Raw genomic sequence first — 21,687 nt, forward strand, 5'->3', positions numbered from 1 at the left:
TGACATTTGGAAAAGTAGATGCTGACTTGCTTATAATAATACATAATGGAAATAGTATTGGTATTCAGGACTGTGCAAGGCTTTACATAATAGACCGCGTGTTTTTCATTCTGTACCTGGAACTCAAGCAATGACCATCGTGAGACAGGTCCCAGCTGTGTGTGGTTAGGAGACAGATGCCCGTCCACAGGCTTCACTGCCTGTCCAGTGGGGCTGCAGAAAGAACGCTACCAACTTCACTGCCAATACTTTGTCAGGTTGATAAGACTTTGTTGCACTTCACGTTTTGAAGTTGAAACTGTGCAGCAGTTTCAACTTTAAAACAAATGACCTAAAGGCGGGGCTTTAGTTCTTGAGCTCTCCTGCAGGCCGGCATGTGCTCAGCTGATACAAAGCAGCCTATGCTACTCTGGGTCCGTGGCTTATCAGACTTCAGCCGGACTGCCAAGACCTCTCTTGCTCATTGCCCCTCGAAAGTGTCTGTGTTCCTGCCAGCCTATGTTCTGGAGGTTATATCTGAGGCAGTTCCCTGTTGCCTCATGTGATGTGCACCCTTCACTCTGTGAGCCCTGAGCCCGGGTTTAACAAGCTAGAAGCCAGCCTGAAATAAGTAATGTGTTTTCAGGGCAGAAAACCACTTGGGCACAGAGGACTGCTGTGGCTGAGTTAGACAGTTGTTTGCTGACTGCAAAGAACAGGGAGGAAACACCTCCTGCCTTAAGGTGGCAGCTGAGGCGGAAGGACTGGCTCCAGCAGCAGAGGCTGGGGCAGGTCCTGCCCTTGGTTCTCGTTGCTCCAGCTTGGTGCAGGAGGCCTGTCTACAAGGAGCTGGTTCTCAACACCACCTTCCACCTTCTATTTAGATGGTAGTATTTGCACTTGATGCTCTTAAGCAGAAAGAATTGCCAGCCAAATGTATGACAATCTTAACAGTAGATTCATAGGTAATCTAACACCATAGAGTATTTCCAAAAGGCCTTGTTCAGTCTTGGGTTTATAGCTCCATTTTCATGCCATTTTGATCAGTACAGATCCGAAAGCAACACTCATCGGGGGGGGGGATGGGGGAGATCAGTGATTTACTGATCAGTAGTCCACATTCCCGCAAAAAAATTAAAGGCCCAAACAGTGACCCAGTCACTGACGTTGATGTAGTTGGTAGTGTATGAAGCCAGACAGCACAAGAGAAAGATGCCAACATCACCAGTTGGGAAATAACGGTCACCAAATGGTGTAAAATGAAATGTGTACACTAATGTGCATACTCACAGGGGTTATATGCCCAAATAAGAACCTGAGAAGGCTGAACACCCATGAACACCACTGGAAAGGAAAACCATATGATATACGTAAGGTCCTTCTTACACTACTCTTAGAACAAGTATGGAAGATTGCCTTATCCTCAGGGTTCTCTGAGATGCCATCCATCTAGCAGTGTGGTTCTGAGTTTACTAAGACATGTCTGGGTAGGAATTCTGGCACTGAGGGCTTGGGCAAGGGCTGTATGTCTCTGTGCCTTCCTTCCTCACCTGTAAGTTGAGATTATTGCCTGTCCTGCAGATAGGGGGTGGAATGACATGGAGTTACCTTATGTGTTCAGCCTAGTGGCAGGTGTGTCTGAATGCGTAAATGTCTGCTAGTGGCAGGAGTCTTAGTCTTGCTGGTCAGCAATGCTGGAGCAGGCGTCTGGGGAGGACTTAGTGGTCCTGTGGGCGTCCAATGTGGTGAATGCATCCCCTACATGCCTGGCATACAGGCTGTCCCTGAAACCCTGGAGCTGCTCTGCTGGTGGCCACTAGCTGCATGTGGCTACTGAAATTCAAACTCAAATCAATTACAATTGAAAATTCCACTCCACAGTCATAGCAGTCACATTTCAAAGGCTCAGAAGCCACATACATAAGAGAGTGCAGATATGGAACATTTCCATCATCACGAAATGTCCTTCACTCTGGCATCCCGGAACATGGCACAGTGCCTGGTTCTTAAGCATTTGAGGACTTGGGCGCCTTAAATCAAGACAAAGGATGGTTTTACTTTAAAATCAATCCCTAGTTCAATTGTTGCCCACACAGGACAAGCTCAGGGTGGAAGGTAGAAAGGCAGGTCTCTGTAGTGTTCCTGGGAACATGCATTTCCTCCTCCCTCTTGGAGCCCTCTGCACTCAGATAACAAAGAATCAAGTGGTTCCAAAATCCAAGGCACCTTATGGGGCCTCCTCTTGCTTAATGCCCAGGGTCATTAATTTGGCTGAAATACAGATTTCCCACCCGTCTTCTCCATGTCACAACATAGGACAGGACTACAGAGATGAGCAGATTAGATATAATCTCATTCTCCATCCCTGTCCCAGACCCTGGGTACAGCACAGAGTCCCAGGAGTGACAGCCATGAGCAGTGGCAGCCAGCACTGGGCTGAGACATGTGAAACAACAGGCTCTGGAGGGAAGGGAAGTAGCAGCTGCTGATTTCCATGGTGTAAATACCGCTACCGTAGCTGATTTCAATCTGCTCACAAAATCCTAAAAGTGTGACACTCTGCTCCCCTGAGCCACCCAACCCATCCATTGAAGGGCAAGCTCTAGGACTTTAAAATGAGGGGTCCACAGGGCTTACTTTATGTACCAGATCTGAGCTGGGAAGTAGATATTTTGGTTGCATCTCATGGTTAAAAAAAAAATGCACTCTGCTTCGTGTACATTGATATATAGTTATTATATGACAGGACAAATAACTGAATGACCAAGTTAAATTATCAATGGAGGCCGGGCATGGTGGATCACGCCTATAATCCCAGCACTTTGGGAGGCTGAGATGGGTGGATCACTTGAGGTCAGCAATTCGAGACCAGCCTGGCCAACATGGTGAAACCCCATCTCTACTAAAAAATACAAACATTAGCGGGGCGTTGTGGTGAGCACCTGTAATTCCAGGTGCTCAGGAGGCCAAGGCAAGAGAGTTGCTTGAGCCCAGGAGGAGGAGGTTGCAGAGGGCCAAGATCGTACCACTGCACTCCAGCCTGGGCAACAGAGTGAGACTCCATCTCAAAAAAATAAAAATCAATGGATTTTTTCTTGGAAAATACTCTAAAGCCTACAAATAAGGAACTGGAGAACACTCTCAAGCTGGGGAAAAGTCAGTTTCTCTCCCCACTTTCCACCCCAATAAAGCATACAGGGGTTTCGAATAAAATTTCATCTGCATTCAGAAGAATCCTGGTGAGGGCAAGCAACTTGGAGCCCATGACTTTGAATGCAAGTGACAAATCTTGCCCCCACATTTCCACACTGTCCTCCAGGTTTGACATGCCCCAAGGGGCCAAGGGCCTGCTCGTGGGGAAGCCAGCACTCTCTGAATCTCACTGATGGCCCTGGGCAATGTGTTTCTTAACATGTTTATTGTGCAATCTCTTTAATAGGACTTCTTTTCACTATTGAGTTTGTCAGGCAAGTGCTTCCCTGTAGTTCTTAACCTGTGCAGGAATTTCTGTGTCACCGGCTACAACCACTTTCAGTAGCTTCCAAATTACTTTTCATAAGAGACTCTCCTTCATTATTTTCATTTGCTTATGTCGATTTCCAAAAGGCTTCAGCAGAGAACATTTGTGGCTGAGTCAGGTTAACCTCTGTGAGCTTCCATTTTGTCTGAAATCAACGAGGGGTGGTGGACACTCCCACCTAAACCAGTGCACAGTTGGCACTGAAGAAAGGACACATCCTTTTAGGTGCATTTCTGCGGGATGAATTGTGCAAGCAGGTTAGATGTGCAAAAAGTTTGCAAAATCATGCCTTTTAGTCCCTTGTAAAACACTGGGACAATTCACTAAAATCACTCTGCTTTATGCAGTGCGGACTTGCATGAATGCCAAGAATTATCCTGCTTATTTCAGGGCTCTCAGTATTATGCTTGTGTCTTCTGGGGAAGTTCAGGGTCACGCAGGCTACCTAAGTAAGTCACTAATGGGAGTTGCTGAAGGCTGAGAACAAGGCAAATGGGGCAGTGAATTTAAAAAAAAAAAACAAAAACCCAATCATTTCTTAGAACAGTGGTAGTTCCCTGTAGGAGCTATGGGATTCCTGGGCAGGAGAACCTCAGACCAATGGGGTGTAGGTCTTGGTGGCTTGCTGTGCAAACTCATCAGCAACTACGGCGTGGCAACCCCAACAGCACTTTCCCGCTAAGATTTCCAACCCCAAACATTTAGTGTCTTGATGTGTCAAGCCTGGCACTGGTGACAGCCAAATGATACTCTGCTGTTTGGAGAAGACCAGAAATGAACGTCAGAAGCTTTATTGGAGGCTAACAAGCACATGATCAGGATCTGTCACTGCCCAGAGTGAAGCAGATTCTTCTACTGGCCAGGCCTCCCTCAGCATTTGCTGGGTGTTACCTGCAGGCTTGGGGTAAGGGGGAGAGAGCAGGAGGACCCAGGCCCTTAAACATGACCAGCAGGTTGTGATGAGACCCTGAAGCATCAGGGCTTTATGGCTTTACTAATTCAGAGCAAAGGCGAGGGTATGATTAAAAAAAAAGAAAATCCTAAGTAACATACCAATGCACAGAGTCTAGTACCTTGCAGGAAGAGTGGTAAACCCAGTAATTTAGCACCTCCCATTATCCCTGCTGCCCCGTCACAGGGGTAGCTCCCTGTGAGTAAGGCTCCTGTTCATCCTTATCCTGAAAGGGTGGTTTCTTGGTGGTGTGAGGCCCAGTTCTCCCGAGTCTAGGGCACACAGTGGTTTAAAGAAAAAAAAAAAAAGCAGCAAAAGGAATCCCCGAGTTCAGGGGCTCTGTGAGGGTGGCATTCACAGTGGTGTTTAAGACAAGGGAGAGAGGAAGAAAGATCTGAGGGATGGAACAAGTTAATACAGACCAAGTGTAGTATCTTTTATCAAGGTTCGTGCAACTTTACCAATAAATAAATAGCCAAACAATAATGTAAGCTCATGTGCACATACACATACTTAAGAGGTAAGGACTTGTTCTCATGGACATCTGTGTTTATTGCAGGGTCTCAGGGTCAGTTCCTATATGACAGAAGTCAGCAAATTTTTCTGCAAAGGGCCAAATAGTAAATACGTATTGAGAGCGACTCTATTTCACAATGATAAAACTCTGCCGTTGTTTCCTGAAAGCACCCACAGACAATCTGTATGAATGGGAGTACTTGTGTTCCAATAAAACTTTATTTACAAACAGGTGGTAGCCAGATTTGGGCCACAGGCCCTAGTTGGTGGACTCCTATTACATGGTTTGTAAATACAGTGACCGCATTCATACAGCTAAAAACGTTCAGGCCAGAATATGTGTGCAGGCAATCCATGGTGTGTGACTGCCAAGCACACATGCCTATCATTCACTGACACATTTAGAAGGTTTCTGCCAAGCATCAGCAAAGGGATGGACACTGTGCCAGGCAATGAGGGGATGTGGGATTCAAAGGAATTCGGGCCCAGCCTTTGAAGGGTTCACAGTTCACTGGCATTCAGGCTGTTCAAATATATACTTAATTGTCATCAGCCCATACAACCTTGGGGTCCTGCTTTGGAACTTTGTGTGTGTGTGATACACATATAGTTAATTTGTATGTATAATGTGTAGACAGCATCTCTTGGAAACATGAAAAAGGTCTCTTTCTCCCAGCAGCAGGAATAAAAAGCCATCACAGAACATGTTTGTGTGATGGGACTTGTGTTAACCTAGATATTGATGCTAGATGGGCAGAAATGATATACTTGCTATATCTTATGTCCTCATATTGACAAATTACTGAGAATCAAGCATTCTTCAGAGAGACCTGTCAGGGGATAAGAAATCTCTGAATTTGCTCTAATTACCAGGGCCCAAACAGAATAAATACCACATCACAATTTTAGAGGAAGCAAAAGGAGACTACTTAATTTGTTTAAGTCACAGAACAGAAAGAACCCACATGGAAAACTGCACCACTGCAGCAGCTGTGCATGAATGCTGAAGAATCAGGAAGGTGTGGGCCTAGATTCTGATTTCCTAACTTCCCAAGTTCCCCTTCCAAGAGTCGGGGTGGGGGGAAGCTGGGCAGAGTTAGGCAATCCCATCCCAATTTGGCTGTGCACTCTCTAGAAGGATGATTAGGTTGTTCTTGCCAAAACCTACCCACTTAATAGAGATCAAAGTCTTCCACCTGGTTAGCTGGGAATGGCCCAATTTTGAGGAGAGGAGGTGGGTGGCATTAGACAGTCTCTCAACAGCCTCTGCAGTCCTGAAAGCAATCTTGTGGCTCTTCTCTGGAATGTTGAGTGCTGTCTTGCCTGGCTCTGGCCAGATGCATCACAGAAAAGCAGGGCATTGGGAGCAGCAGAGAGAAAGCAGCACTGAGCCGAGATCAGAAGCAAAAAGGTTGTTGCTGCCAAATGCTCTCCTGTGCCTTAGCACTCCCTATTTGAAAGGCATGGAGATGTCAGCACTTCATCCTCTAATGCTTTTGATAAATCAGTTTCGATGTCTCCCTCCACATTTATCATAACCCAGAACATTTTAAACCATTCCACCCAGCCAGCTGAGGTCAGCCTCCCATGCACTTGGTTCTTCCTTTTTCCCAGAGTGAGATTCAGGAGAGGAGTAGAGTGGGATTACCAGGCTCTCCAGTCTGCAGGTCCTGAGAGGGGAGTTAGATGCTGACCTTCCCTCTACTGACCTGCATGCACAGGCTTATTAGATCCTATGGACCTCAGTCTTTCTCTGTAACAGACAGCTGGGAATACCTGCCTCCTGGGCTTCTGTTGGAGATGAAATGAGCTATGGAGAAAGAGGATCTCAAGCCTCAGACTATGTTTGCACTCAGTAAGTTACTCCCTTCAAGGTTATTTTGCTGCTGAGAAGCACCCTTCCCAGTGCTAAGATTCAGGGAGGTGAAGCCAGGGCATGAGCTTGAGCACGGGAAGAGATTTTCTTGCTTTCTTTTACCGGGGGTCTTATTTTGGGGAGGGGTGGTGGTGGTAAGGATCACTGAATGGGACATCGAGCTTCATCTCGGTGGTTTCCAGAGAAAAGTACAGGGCCAGTTCCTTTGGTGTCACGGGGAGGGGAGCTGATGTAGTCAGGAGACCTGGATTTTGTTCTAGTTCATCCTGGCCTGGCCTCTGAGCTACATTTTTTTATATGAAAGGAAGATGGTCCAAATGAGAGGAGGCCCCAGAAACTCCTTTCTGCTCCAACAACGTATTCTATAGAGATGTCTGAGAAATCACCATTTGGCCACTGCCTTATAATACTCATAAAAGTTAAGATGGGATAAAAACAAAAAAAAACCTCTCTGCAGATCTCTGTCAATAAAAGTGTGAATGATCCCACTGTTCTGTTTTCTTTTCTCCTCTTGACACTTCATCAATTCCTTATCTCTCCGAGGACTACAAATGCTACATACAGTTGGTCTCTGTCCTTGAAGGTTGCATTTGGATTGTTTTCAGGGATGCCATTTTCTTTTCTTTTTCTGTTGCAACTAATGGCTTTTATTTATTTGCAATAGAATATTCAAGTCCGAAACTCCAAGTATAAGTTTTCAGGTTTTTTTGTGATTTTGAAATGGGAAGCACATTTCCTATTCTGTCATTTTCTTCCTTGAATTCACAGGGTCACAGCGAGCCCTTTTTATAGCTTATATTTAAATAACTTTGTAAACACTACTTTTAAGTTCTTAAAAAATAATAAGGCTTTCCATCTCTAATATGAAAAATGAAGCAAAATATATTTGTAAGAATATAAAACACATTTTGAATTCTTGCTCTGGGCTTCATGTAGGTATCACACATACTTGAAAATGTAATTTAAGTAATCTTCCTCTGCAGAATGCCAAAATAGATTTCAAATACCTCCTCAGCCTTTTAAGTTGGTAGGTGAATAAAAGCCTCACCACCGAGGCAACAGGCAATCCAGACAGCCCATTTGCAGATAAAATGAGCAATTCAAGGCATGGCATGAACGTTTATGGAATTTATGGATTTGTGTCTCAGAATCTGGATTTTTGAAAGGTGAAATGCAAGTTCTAATTTTCAAATAATTTTGAAAACTCCATGCAATTCCTACTAAGCCATGCAAAAATGGTTGGAGCTCTATTTCCCACTGGAGCTGAGGGAGCATTCAAGTGAAATGAGAATCCCCATATAGAGTACCTACAAAGGTCACCTATTCTGAGCCCCTACGATGTACCAGCCACTCAGTATTATCTTCTTTAATCCTTAAAATAACAATTCAAGGTGGGAATGCCCTCCATGAGGAAACTAGAGCTTGGATATGCTCAGTACCTTCTCCAAGTCAAAAAGCTAGTGAGAAACGTAAATGCCAGAATTCACATCTGGGCTGTCGGACCGGCCCACTCATCTTCTCTCTCCCCTGAAAATGAGGAACCTAACATGTCCCATATAATGAAAATATAGGCATTATTTTTTATGTTTTTTGCAAATGCAAGTCTGGATTTTCCCTTTTACTTGAAAAGGCTACAGAAGCTGCTATCCCCCAGGCCTGGTAGGGTTCATGTTAATTCATCTTCTGGAGAATGCATCTTTCTGGTGCTAGAGGACAGCAGAGATCCCTGCCCCACCCCACCATTGAGAGGGTCCCATGAACAAAGTGTATTGGGAAGGATCTGTAATCATTAACAGGAATCTCCTCTGTGAGATAATTTCAGACAAATCAAGGCCATATTGATCTTTAAGTCCAGGGACCTGGGTACCAGGATGCAACATCTCTCCTTGAGGAACCTGCCTGGGAACCCAGTTCATCAGGGCAATTGTAAGATGAGAGGCCCTTCAGAGAACCTCCACGTGCCTGTCTGGCTCTTACTTCCTCATACTGATACCCACATCCATGTGAACAACAAACATTTTATATTGCATTGTTTTCAATGTAATATACAAATAAACCTTAATGACAGACTGGAGGAAAGAACATTCACGAAAATTGAGATCCTGGGGGGAAAATCATCTAAAAACAGGTATCTTTTAACCAAAAAGGTAATAAAGTTTTTCTCTATCGGTATCTCATTAGTTATAGCACTAGGCTATCCCCCAAGAAAAATCTCATAACTGGACATCTAGAATTTTATAAATGATCACAGCAAAATTTAAAGATTTTAGTCTTCAGCAACAAGAGCTCTGAAACACTTGTTTAAAAAGCAAATGCAAGGTCAGGCTTTTGAAACAAAGCAATAAAGCTCCAAGACGTATAGGTTCTCATTAAAAATTGTTAACTAAGCTTGATCTAAAAACACACATCAAAAGAAATTAAAGATAAAAGGCTCTGTGGATATTTACCATCAGAACCACTGGCAAATAGACAACATGAATACTTTCAAATTCGAACCTTGTTGACAGTACAAGAGATGGAGAAATATGGGAGTCCAGAAGGAAAATTTGGTTTAATACGGTATACTCACATTCTTATTTTCATTCCAGTTTGGTAGCCAGTGCCACCAAAATTCATTTTCATTAATTTTCAATAAATTATAGCTTATGCTTTATCTCTCCTCCAGGAAAACAAGTTAATCAACTCAGCCTCAGCTGAAAAAAGTTGTTTTCCTTATTAATAGCTGTTCCTGGTGCCTTCTGGGCCAAGTGACTTGTCTGTAGCATTGTCATCATTTTGCAACTTAGTATGTCCCTGACTACATGAATGAATGAATGAATGAATGAATGAATGAATGAATGAAATGTAAGCTTTGCCCTGTGTATAATATAGCCAGGCAGTCCACACACAAAATAATAATTACTAGCTTTCCTGGTTATGATTTTATGTTATGAAAATATGATTAAAAGGCACTAAAACTAAAAAAAGTCCTGCCTTAATAATAGTGTTCATCTCTGTATTTGTCCCTGTCCAAATCTTGCATGTATTTCTGACAATAATAATGTCTATAAAAAATAATGCATTCCATTTTCTTCATCATGCACGATGTCTCTGTGAGAAAGGAAGCAGATAAGTTGCTAAGACAGGGCCACAGAGAGGAGCAACAGAAACAAGGAGGCGAGGCCAGGTGCGGTGGCCCACACCCGTCATCCCAACACTCTGGGAGGCCGAGGAGGTGGATCACTTTAGCTCAGCAGTTCGAGACCAGCCTGGCCAACAGGGTGAAACCCCGTGTCTACTAAAAATACAAAAATTAGTGGGGGCGTGATGGTGCGCACCTGCAATCCCAGTTACTGGGGAGGCTGAGGGAGGACAATCAGTTGAACCTGGGAGGTTGAGTTTGCAGTGGGCCCAGATGGCGCCACTGCACTCCAGCCTGGGTGACAGAGCAGGACTTTGTCTCAAAAACAAACAAAAATCAAGGAGGCAAATGACAGGGGAGTCAAAGGGCCGAGGGATAAAGAGAGGAGAGGGGTCACTGGCCCCTGCTACCTCTAGGATGCAATGCCATGTAGGTTGGAATCTCCCTGCTAACTGTGATGCTTTGCCCCTACCCACCAGTATCATTACTCTTTAATTCTTACAAGCATGAAAAGCTTCCCTAACAGCCAGAGCCTCCCCAGAATTACAGTGTCACCACATCTGGGGAGGTGCAAGGCCAATAAAAGTTAATTTGTCCACACAGTCAAAAGAAAGCCACTGAGTTCATTAAGAGTGTTTCTTCCTGGAACACATCCACCAGGATTGCTTCAGGGCAAAAAGAAAATGAAATGACGTTTATCCGGACACAAGTGGGCCTGGGTCAGGTGCAAGACCAAGCTATTTCTCTTCAAAACTGGGTGTCGTAAGCAGAAGATGACCTTTTTTCTACTTGTTTGTGGAAATGTAAAATGGGATAATATGAATACTATTTAGACAGATGTATCACAAAATTGTGAGAGTCCTGTTTTCCTTTTCAGAAGCAAAAGAGTATGTTATCAATTCACCAGAAAGAACACTCACACAGATTCTTCATTCGTTCACTCATTCATTCACTCAAGCATTATTCAAAAAATATTTCTTGGTCATCTACCATACTTCTGGCCCCGAGGTGGGTGCTGAAAGTTCGCCAGGGAACAGACAAAACCTCTGCCTACATTGTGCTGATCTTCTCATGGAGGGAGACAGAGAAAGTGAAATAGCCACAGTTCATGGTGTGCTCCATGGCGACAAGGGTGGTAGAGAAGCCTCAAGCAGGGAAGCAGATAGGGGAGGGAAGGAAACTGACTTTCACTGGGCGTGAAAGGACCAGGCATTGCTGATGCACCTCAAGCCCCAATCTGCAGAAGTCACCAAGCTATCAGGATTGTGACGAGGAACAAAGACACGTTCCCAGCCAGCAAAACGCCCAGTCCCACAAGACAGAGAAAACACATCTGATCATCAGAATCCGCGGTGGCCAGTCTGCAAGAGAGCCACAAACAAGGTGCTGGGAGTGTGCAGAGGATGTGCTGCACTGTCCGGGAGGGAAGAGAGAAGCAAGGATGTGGGTTTGCGTGACGGTCAGAACAGCCCCACAGAAGGATGCTACTGTTCAGAGTGATATAGATTCTGCTTCCTGAAGCCATCAACAATTCCTTCATTTTGGAAACAAAGATCTTCTGGATTTTAAGTGTCTGGGGGCAAGACTGTGTTTTATTCTTCCAAGCAACTGGTCCCCAGCACAGGTCATACGCAGAGCTGACACATGGCAAGCACCTGATGAGCTGTCACTGGCGGGCCTGGGGAGGCCAGTTCCTTATTTGTAGCAAAGCCTGTTAAGGTCTATGATTAGAACACTAAGTAGAAATAACTAGGCTTGTTGGAAATTATCCTGACATGTTAAATGAGACCTCATGGAGTTTACATGTACAGCAGATCCTTCGAGGGTTTAACATCTTGATTCCTGGCTTTAGGGGAATGCAACATGTGTCATTCTGATAACTTTGCCCTACCATGGAAAAAAAGTAAGGGAAAGAGAAATGGGATGAAGACAGACCCACCTCAACTTCTGAACGAGCTATGCTCCAAACATCATTTCTAAGTAATTTATGCTGAGGTTGCCAGAGTAGCCCTCAAAATCCTTTAATCTATATGGAGATTCAGCATTAGCATGCTGTAAGATCTAACCTTCATATTCTTAGAGATATATTACTTCCAAGTTCTCACATGGGAGTACAAAAGTAGACCTCCCTTAATCAACCAGGACACAACTCTACTTTACACAAGAAACACTATGGAACACGCATTTCATATTCAAGGAGATTACATGGGTGTCTGAAAAAGAAGTATTTGCCCTTCCCTAGAAAGACATTCTAGAGAAACGGAGAATATTGAGCGTTAATGAGATCAGCTTTACCATCTGACATCCGTCTACAAGCAAAAGAGCTGGAGAAAAGAGAAGCCAGTTATCCAATATCAAATCGTATTAATGTTCTCGAAACCCAGGAGTGGTGGTTATATTAAAGTAACTATACCACAGACACTGCTGTCCCATCATCAAGGTCCTGAGCAGAAAATATGGGAGAGGGTTTTCTTGAGTTTTATTTAACTGTCAGGAAAAAGCTGCTAGGTTTCTCTGGAACAGGGATCAATCCAACCCCATAGATCTGAGACAAAGATAAGTTCTCAATTACATTTTTCATTTACTCCTTCATTCATCATTCCACATATTCACAAACCTTTATTGCCATCTCCTCTGTGACTGGTATGGCAGATCTTCATTTGTTGGGCGAACAAAGAAAGATAAGCCTGCCACGACAACATTGCAAGACAGGTGTTCTGGCAGAGCAAATCAAGCAGAGGCAAGGAGGGTAGAGGAGAGCCAGCCAAAGGGTCCCTGAAGAGCAGCTGACAGAGCTGCTCCCCCAGAGCACTCAAAAGGTGGCAGCCGAGTGGCTGGATAGGCATCAACATTCACCCCTCATTCGCCCTCCCCTGCCAAAGGCTGGGGAGAACAGCGGTAGTACTCCAGACAGCCTGGCCAGTACGGAGGGTCACTGTGAATTTGTGCTCTTCAAAGTGCAATTTTAGTTTTTACCACTAACAACTTACTTTGTCTGCTTGGAGATCCAGTGCCCACAAGGATCTCAGAACTGCTCAGCCTAACTTTAGCAAGTCAGGTGCTGGCTGACAGACAGCTCCTATAAGCTACTGGGAAAAAGGGAACAGACAAAGCATCGCTAATGAAAGCCAGTACCGCCTTTGACTGATGAAGGGGTGATCTTGGGAACTGGTCACGAAAATCGACTTGACATTCTTTTAGCAACCATATATTGGCTTTCCCCCCAAATTGTAGCATTTAACAGCTAGTTGAATTTCCATGAGTATAGGATGAGGTCTAAATTCACTTCAGCTATAAACAGCTGATATCTGAAATAAGTACACGTCCAGGGCATAATCTGGCAAACTCCTGGTGAGAACTTAGATCCAGAAAGAAGCCAAATCTACTGCTCAGGGTGGCTCTAAAACATAGAATAGGGAATCACTGAAAAAGGCGGCTTCGACTACTTTGAAACTTAATTTTTCCCAGCAATAGTGGTGGTATCATTTTATACCTCTAATTAATGTCACTTTGAGACTATTAAGTGAAAAAGCCCTTTAAGATGCTGACATAAATGATAGCTAAGTTATCAAGAAGAGACAGCTAGTGCACAAACCTGGGTAAGAATGCAGAAGAAAAAAAAATCGTTGTTGCACGCAGTAAGAAAACTGAAAGAATGAGATCAAACGTGAGAGAATAAATAAATGGCAAAAAAAAAAAAAACCCAAAAACAAACAAACAAAAAACATTATTGAGAGCAGAGATGGTGCCTTTTTTATTTCTGACACAACCACCATCTCTAGCTAAGGTCCATACAGATAAATCTAGGATACAGCTTTTGAGTTAATTCATTATGACAACTGCAGCACCCTACATAATGAACGCTTTGAAGATCACACTTAGAAGGTCATGCCTTGATTGTAGCATTATCCAACATGGTGTTCCCTGATGTGCTAGAAGCTCTGAACTTGCTGAAAATTAACAAGCCATTTAAAAGAGCAGCAAATCAGCAACTGGGTCACTTGCCCCCCCTTGCACCCTGTACGGAACAGTTCTTCCAGGGAGGGGCCCACAGCACGCTGTATACCCATGCTCTTGGAACGTTGAGCAGAAAATGCTTTTCTGAACTCTGCAACCAGACCGGGCACACACAAATGCCCCATCCAGTCACCCAGGAATGTGAGAACAGACCTTTCCATGGAGAATTTAAGATCTCATGAAGGAAATAGTGCTGTGGGACTATGGCAGTAAAAATCAGCACATTTAAATCAATCCAATAACCCAACACTAGTACTGTAATTACTATTAAGCACTGTAAAATTAGTTTCTACTTGCTAGCCGTTCTTCTTGTCACTTTCTTGGGCTTTGCTTCTGATGACCGCACAGGGAGAGGCACTGTTTTTCTTTTTTTCCTTTCCTGACCTTTGGACAAAACAATTAATGCTTTGTTATGATTGCCTCAGAATTGTTAGTCCTGGCTCTGGGGCCCCATCTTCAAGGTCTCGGAGACACTGAGCAGCTTCGATATGTGGCTGGGAAGAAAGCTTGCAGTGACCTTTCTCTGACATTTCTCAGCACCCTTTCCTAACACCCAGGGCCCTGCTGACTTAGATCTCCCAGTGGTGCCGGCATGAAAGAGCAGGTGCTGTCCATCCCTCCCGTGCCCTGCTCCTCAGGGTCCCTGCCACCCCAGATGTGGCCATGGTGTGGCTCTCAGGCCGAAGCTGGCAGCCACCACTCCTCCTTTATCATTCCTGCGGCTGTGTCAGAAAAACTGCAGCACCAGCTCTGCCATGGGCCTGCCTTTCTTTGTTTCTTTTCAGGTGTCCACACGTGATCCCCTCTTTTGCTAATGGTCTGTAAAAGGAATAACTGAAAACATACATACCCCAAATTGTTACCAGTTTTTAAAATAAATATACAGATGTGTGTATATTCCCTAAAATAAATATACAAAGGTGTGTGTAGTCCCTGAAATAAATATACAAAGGTGTGTATATTCCCGCTTTTGTAAAGGGTCCAAAAAGGAATAACTAAAGAACTGAATACCCCAAATTGTCACTTTTTAAAATAAATATACAAAGATATTTCTGTGTATATGTATAAATGCACACACAAAAATATACGCATGTTATATACTTTTAAGTATACAAGTGTGTGTGTGTGTGTGTATACATACATACATACGTACATTCAGGATTTGCTGATAATGACAAATGAAGAGTTAAAGCTGATTACCGTAAAGGTATAAGGTAGCTAGAGAAACTGGGGAACTGCATGCTGAGCTAAACTTGAGAGGTCCAGGCCACTACAGAGAGGGAGCCCTGACTAGAGCTCCACACTGTGTTTTGTAAGCCAAGCTTATTTTACTTTATTTAAAGCGAGCAACGTCTTGTGAAGAAATCTGATTCACTACAAAATAGAAGTGTAAACACTGGACTCCACCAAAACTACCTTGTAAAATTGACTTGTCCAGATCCCTTTGGGTTTTAACAGAGCAGCATCTTCTCTTTCATGCACTGTCGCAGAGTCCATGTTCTTCGCTTCTCTGTTAGTAAAAGTCCAGGCTCCTCTAACAGGCAAGCCCACCCTGATCAAAGAGTGTTCAGAAGGCATCAAGCAAGGAGAGGTCCAGGGTCCCTAAATTGTTACTGGGATAAAACCGATTTCTAGAAGGATGGCAGGCTAGAGGGTCAACAGAACAGAAAACAAAAACGTCAAAGAAAGAGAGCACCTTGGACTTGTGGCACTGTCCTTGGTGCTGAATGAGATGTTTTTCAAGCTATATGCATTAAGAGTATTTACAACTAACTACAATGGGACAATAAATAGTGAATGCCACAAAATCCATATTTACAATGAACATGCTTATCATTAGCACCCAAAGGACTTCATATTTGGAGAAAAATGAAGACCAGAATTTTTTATAATTTGTACTTCTCAGGGTTTTTTTTTTTCCCCACATTCAGTTGGAATTCTTTAAATAGATAAATGTGTTATACTGAATTTCAATATAAAAATACAAAGATGGACTCTATGACTTGACTACATTAACATTAACTGAACATCCAGAAGGTACCAGGTATTGTATCAGGCATGAAGTTACAAGCCTATGCATAGTACAGGCTCCTCAAAGCAAAGGGAAAGAGTGCTTTACAAAGGTAGCAACTAATCTGCAAGACAGAAAATTTATGATCCAAATGTTCTTCCTCTGCAGTTTTTACACCAATAACCTAAGCTTTCTCTTCTCTAAACTTCTAATTCACAAAAGATCTCCAGCCCTACTGTCACTGGAGAAGTATCTGCTCTAGCAGTTTGAAGTTTTTAGATTGTTCTTCTTTATGGTAATGACAATATAGAAAGAGAATCATTCAGAGCATTGGTTTTATGACGTGTTTCCAAGATGAGAAGGAAAAAAACAGGGAAATTCCATAACAGCACTTTGTGTTCTCTGTCCTGTAGAAATAACTTATCTGTTTCATCTCTATTTGGAGAACATATTCATTCAGATGCTGCAACCCAATTATTAATGTGACCATAAAATTATCAGCGAAGCCAAACCCTACAGCTTGGAAGCTTCAAGGACAATTAGATGGATTATCAAAGCAATAAGCACAATGGATTACATAGTTTTAAGCCCTCTATTGAGAACACTCTCGTGCTTAATAAAATTTTAGCAGGCATACCCTGATTGACATCAGCTGCTGGCAGCCGCCTGTGAATTAACCACATGACAAGGTCAACACTTTAAATTTTATTCACAAATTAATCTCCTGCTGACATTCATGGACTCCAAACAGTTGATTCCTTTAAACAAAAGGAAAATCCTAAACAAAACCTCACCTTCGTGGTAATGAAATCCTGAAAATAATTCTCACACATGGGAGAAACATACATATATTTAAAAACTGACAGACCACCCATTATGTTTTCAACTAGCTGAAAAAAGAATGACCACAGATATGTCTCATTACAAAGAAAACATGACTCCTTTGCTTCTTAGCCAACAGACATCAGCCAAACCATGCCATTTTCTCCAGAACTGGTGAACTGGGTTGGGTTGTAAATAAAAGAAGCAAGAGAAAGGAAATTGAGTGAGTGTGATGTTATAGAAGGAGAGGATTAAGAGTAAAAGTCAAGAAGTGTTTCCATGTCATTCAACCACCTGTAGGAAAAACTCTACAGTGGCTTCCCCTTCAATTTAAAATAATGCCCAAAGGGCCTTTCATTTTACACACTTCATCTCTCCCCCTCTCACCTGCTGCATCTATTCCAGGAGCCCTGGCCTTTTTTTCTGACTTGCACACAGAGGAGCAACATTCCCACTGCAGAATGTTAACACATGATGGTCTTTGTGCTTGCAATGCCCAACCCTAGATCAACAGATGACTGACTGCTGTTTTATTACCATCAAGGTCTCACTAAAAATGTCACCTCCTTAGAGTTAATTCTAAGCCAAACTGATGTTTCACAACACTTCCTTGACATTCAGCTGTATCAAAAATTATCTAACTGTTCACTCATTTATGCATTTATGTTGCCCTTCTGCTGCTCCCTCTCCACTGTGAGCTTCATGAGGACAAGGTCTCTGTCTTATTCGCAGATGTCTCCTGTAGAGCCTGAAAAATGTTTGACACTTAGTAGGTGCTTAATAACTATTTGCAGTAATTACTGACTGTAATGGGGAAATATGTGCTTTCTACAAAGTGATTAGAGTAAAATATTTTCAGGAAGGGCTTTAGAAAAGCAATTTCTTACTGAAGAACTCCAAGGTCCTAGAAGATTCATCTTGTACATTTCAGGTGCCTGAAGCCTTTGTCCTGCCATTGCCAGGTTCACTGCCTATCCCAAGCTGCCAATTACGTGTGGTGCAGAACACAGGCCCCAGAGTACAAGCAAGGTGATGGGGAGCATCAAAAGCCTGGGGTCTAAGAATAATGAGATCCTGGAGCTGAAGACTGACTGTATTATCTCTGTAAAGTGAGGCTAGCATAATTAGAAGGCTCGGGGCTCTGATGCAAGTGAGGCACTGAGAAACTTGGACACTGGGCAAGGAAGGAGTGTTGATGTTGATGAGGCTTGATAGATATTTGCCATCAGGTTTAGGGCAGGAAGGTTCCATGAGCTTGGAATTCACACTTTCCTGTGAGCACAAAAAGAATGCTTTTAGAAAACTGTTAAGAAATACCCCTGGTTTTGCCCACTATAAGAAGGTAAAGTTTGGATATGACTAGCACATATAAACAAGTATTAGGTACACTTTCTCCTGACTGCTGGCCTATACCCACTAGCACAACACAGTAGTGGAGCAGTACGTCATCTACAACCCAAGCCAACGGTTTAACAACGCATTCAGCATGAACCATGCCACTGCTAGCACCTGAGCTCAAGGATGGCACTTATTTCACTGTGCAAAATGACCTTGGTCAGCGCTGAGCTTAGAGCCAAGCTCCAGTAGAATCAGCGGATGGAGAAAGGCTGTAAGTCTACATAGCACAAGAGAGAAGGGTGAAGGGTGATGTCATGATGTGGAAGAGCCTTGGCATAGGGTGGACAAATCTGGAGCCAGGTGGGAAGGTGCAGGAAGAATGCATTCTTGGGGCTTGTCATCAGGAAGAAAGGGGTAAGGACTGAAAAAACACTGTGTCTGATGAGAAACAAGGGGTGGGAATAAGGCGCAGGTATTCATCCCTCTCTCTCCTGACAAAGCCAACAGGAGAATGGAAAGGCCAGATGTGGGGATCTGAAGATGCCCAACGTGGGAGGTGATAATGGAAAGACGACAGAGGCAGCCATAGTGCAATTCCAGCTCTGGTTCAAATATAACGAATCACAGGCAGTGTGTGGCAGCACTTTGGAGCAGAATATGGTCACCTGATCAACAAACTGTACAGAACTGAGAGGTCATGTCTGGGTTTCGCAAGCCCAGTGAGATAATCACGGTATATCATCACAGACAATCCTTTTGTCAAATGTTTATGTAACACAAAACATAATGAGGAAAACAAAACATTTTCAATTTAAAACCCATGATGCAGAGAAGTTTACATAGTGAAGGGGATAAAAAATACTGACTAGCGATGTTGACAGAAGACCTTCTGTGCATACTGTTACTCTGGTGAGTGACTCCTATACATGCCAATTTGCCCCCAAAGTGTTTAAAAGCCAGTTCAGATGGAAGCTTTTCTCCTGCCACAAATTTAACATTCTGGTTCTCATGTCTATGCCTGAACACAAAATAATATTCAGAAAATACACATCTGCATGTTAAAAATGTCAGAGAGGAAAGGCCGGCTGAAACAGGAGGAACTGTGAAAGCATAGAACACCCCCCTCCTGTTCCTGGATGACTGGACCAAGAGACAGTCAACACAACTCCAGACTGGTCCAGAAAATCCGCATCATCAAACTTTTAAGATTATACAGCCTTCAACAATATACTACAGAAAGACTCCAAGGTTATTTTCTTTTAACTAAGGGAGAATTAGCAACCTCCCCAACAAAGGCCAAAATCTGCCTGGTCTCGGGAGGCTGACAGAACTCACCAGAGAATAAAACCAGGGAAAGTAACTCAGAAGTTATGACAATGGCAGTCAGACAGTCCAATATAAGGCTTGGCAATTTTTTTTCTCCAAAGAGCCAGAGAGTAAATGTTCTGGGATTTGCAGACCAAGAGGCAAAATTGAGGATACTAGAAATAGGTATCTTCATTAAAAAGTTTCACCATTTTTATCATTAAAAGTAAAAGCTTTAGTAATGGACACTGAAATTTGAATTTCAGATAATTTTCATGTGTCACAAATATTATATGTTTTCAATTTTTTTTTCAAGTGCTTCAAAACATAAAGTCCATTCTTAGTTTGCTGGACAAAAATAGGCAGTGGCAGGATTTGACCTTCAGGCCGCGCTTTGCCAGCCCCTGTTCTAGCAGGACCGGTGGAGGTAGAGCAAACATAAGCCATGGAGTCAGCATATGTGTCTGTGGTTGTTTTTTCCTCAAAGTTTTTTAAAACACCATAAAGCTGCACTGAAACATCCCAAATTCCCTGTGCTTATAACAAAATCATATTATTTACTTCATCCAGGAGCTGATGCTCGCTTCTAATTTAATTTAAATATCATCTTAGCTGTAGGTGTTGCACTGGTTTTGTACAATAAAAGCAGAGACAGGAGCAAACTGGGAAACACGCATTAATCAATTTCCATGACCATGATGAGCTTGGCATTGGGAAGGCATCTGATTTGAGGCATCTGCTCTACAAAGCCAGTGACCCCCAGCCACCGCTTGTAATGCTCTCCTGTTCTTATCTTGTAGGCTTTCATATCGGACGGGGCAAGACACAGCTAATTGTGACACATGCAGGAACAGTGCATGTATTATCTATAGGTATGTTAACGTTCTCCTCTTCCCAATTTCTTATTATGAGTGACAAATGATGTTTACCCACAAATGCAAGAACAATCTGGGGCCATGCTGGGATGATTCTTTCAGACAAGAAGTGAAGGACCTTACTTGATTGTAATTCTAAGCTACCTCTAAATACTTCACCCCAAGTATAGAATCATGGGATATGGGAGCGCTTGAACCCATTTATCTTGCAAATGTATTTTAGTGGTTTCAAAAATTGGTGTAAGTTTGATGGCTTGCTCCCTTGGAATCAATAGCCATGAGCCCTGGGCTGTGTGTTCTGGAAAGGCTGTAAAATATAGGCCCTTCAGAGGGTATAGATCAAAGGCTAGAAACTACACCATATGTGCTAGGAATACCATGGAAAGACCTGGGCTGCTCACACCAAATGTGCAATTTTATTTCCTGGGAACTCTCAAGGATTGTGCCACTGGCCTGACTCGGGGCAGAATCCCCTCTCCAGAGCTCCTAAAGTTGTTTCTTGCATTTTTTAAATTTGAAGTTTGTTCATATAACTGACATCAACAAGAATACAGCAGAAACTGCCAACAGGAAGCAGCTTTGTTAGGCTTTCATCATCAGTAATTTTGGGTTTTAAGATATAGTCAAAACCTTAAGAAGAATTACGATCTTTTTTTTTTTTCTTTTTGGAAATGTAATTTTTCACAAACAAAATATAAAAGCAGTGAGAAATGTTATGAGTAAGTTCATTTTTTAAAGTTTAGGCTAATTTTAGTGATCAGCCAGCCAAATTATCAAAAAACAATGATCAAACCACAACACCCTCTAAAAAGTTATTCAGTTACTGTCCTCTGCATTAAGAACACAGACATGGGGAGAGCAAAAAGGATGAGGCTACACAATCTTGGACCCATCAGGGTTCTCTCCCAAGGGAGATCCTAGATCTGACTGTCCACACCTCCGATCCAGACAGAGCATCCCAGACAGGGCCCAGGTTCCTTAAAAGGAAGGCTGGGTCACCTGGAGACTTTATCTGGGAGCAGGTAGAAGAAACCACAAGGTGGAGATGTACCGAAGGCCACATGAGCAAATTCCTTATTGCAGAGGTTCTCAACCAATGGCCCATTTGCAAAGTCTGGAGAAAGACGTTTTCAGTTGCCACAACTGAGTACTGCCACTGGTATCTAGCAGGGAGAGGCCAGGAATACTGCTGACATCCTGTGCTACCTGCACAGGGCAGCCCCCACAAGAGCTATCTAGTCCCACATGTCAACAGTGCTGAGGTTGAAAAAGCCTACCTTACTGAAACCACTCCGCCTTAAAGTCTTGTAAGAGGCACACACAGACTGTCAAGCCTCCTGGCAGCAGGCAGGGAA

At 43.1% G+C, this 21,687-nt stretch overlaps 2 protein-coding genes across 4 annotated transcripts in view; one reads left to right on the top strand and one right to left on the bottom strand.

Moving 5' to 3' along the window:
• Nucleotides 1–21,687, bottom strand: part of DOCK1 (dedicator of cytokinesis 1) — a 541,550-nt gene that overhangs the window by 280,842 nt on the left and 239,021 nt on the right.
• Nucleotides 1–21,687, top strand: part of INSYN2A (inhibitory synaptic factor 2A) — a 60,048-nt gene that overhangs the window by 21,996 nt on the left and 16,365 nt on the right. For 2 of the 3 annotated variants that reach the window (XM_037741783.1, XM_017537889.2), the window contains exon 3: nucleotides 20,258–20,329. The exons of the other annotated variant lie outside the window; for it this stretch is intronic. In XM_037741783.1, coding sequence (XP_037597711.1) covers nucleotides 20,258–20,329 — 72 coding nt within the window. The remainder of the gene's footprint in view (nucleotides 1–20,257; nucleotides 20,330–21,687) is intronic. 3 annotated transcript variants of the gene reach the window in all.

The sequence above is a fragment of the Cebus imitator genome, unplaced genomic scaffold, assembly GCF_001604975.1.
Source record: "Cebus imitator isolate Cc_AM_T3 unplaced genomic scaffold, Cebus_imitator-1.0 Scaffold107, whole genome shotgun sequence".
Lineage (NCBI taxonomy): Eukaryota > Metazoa > Chordata > Mammalia > Primates > Cebidae > Cebus > Cebus imitator.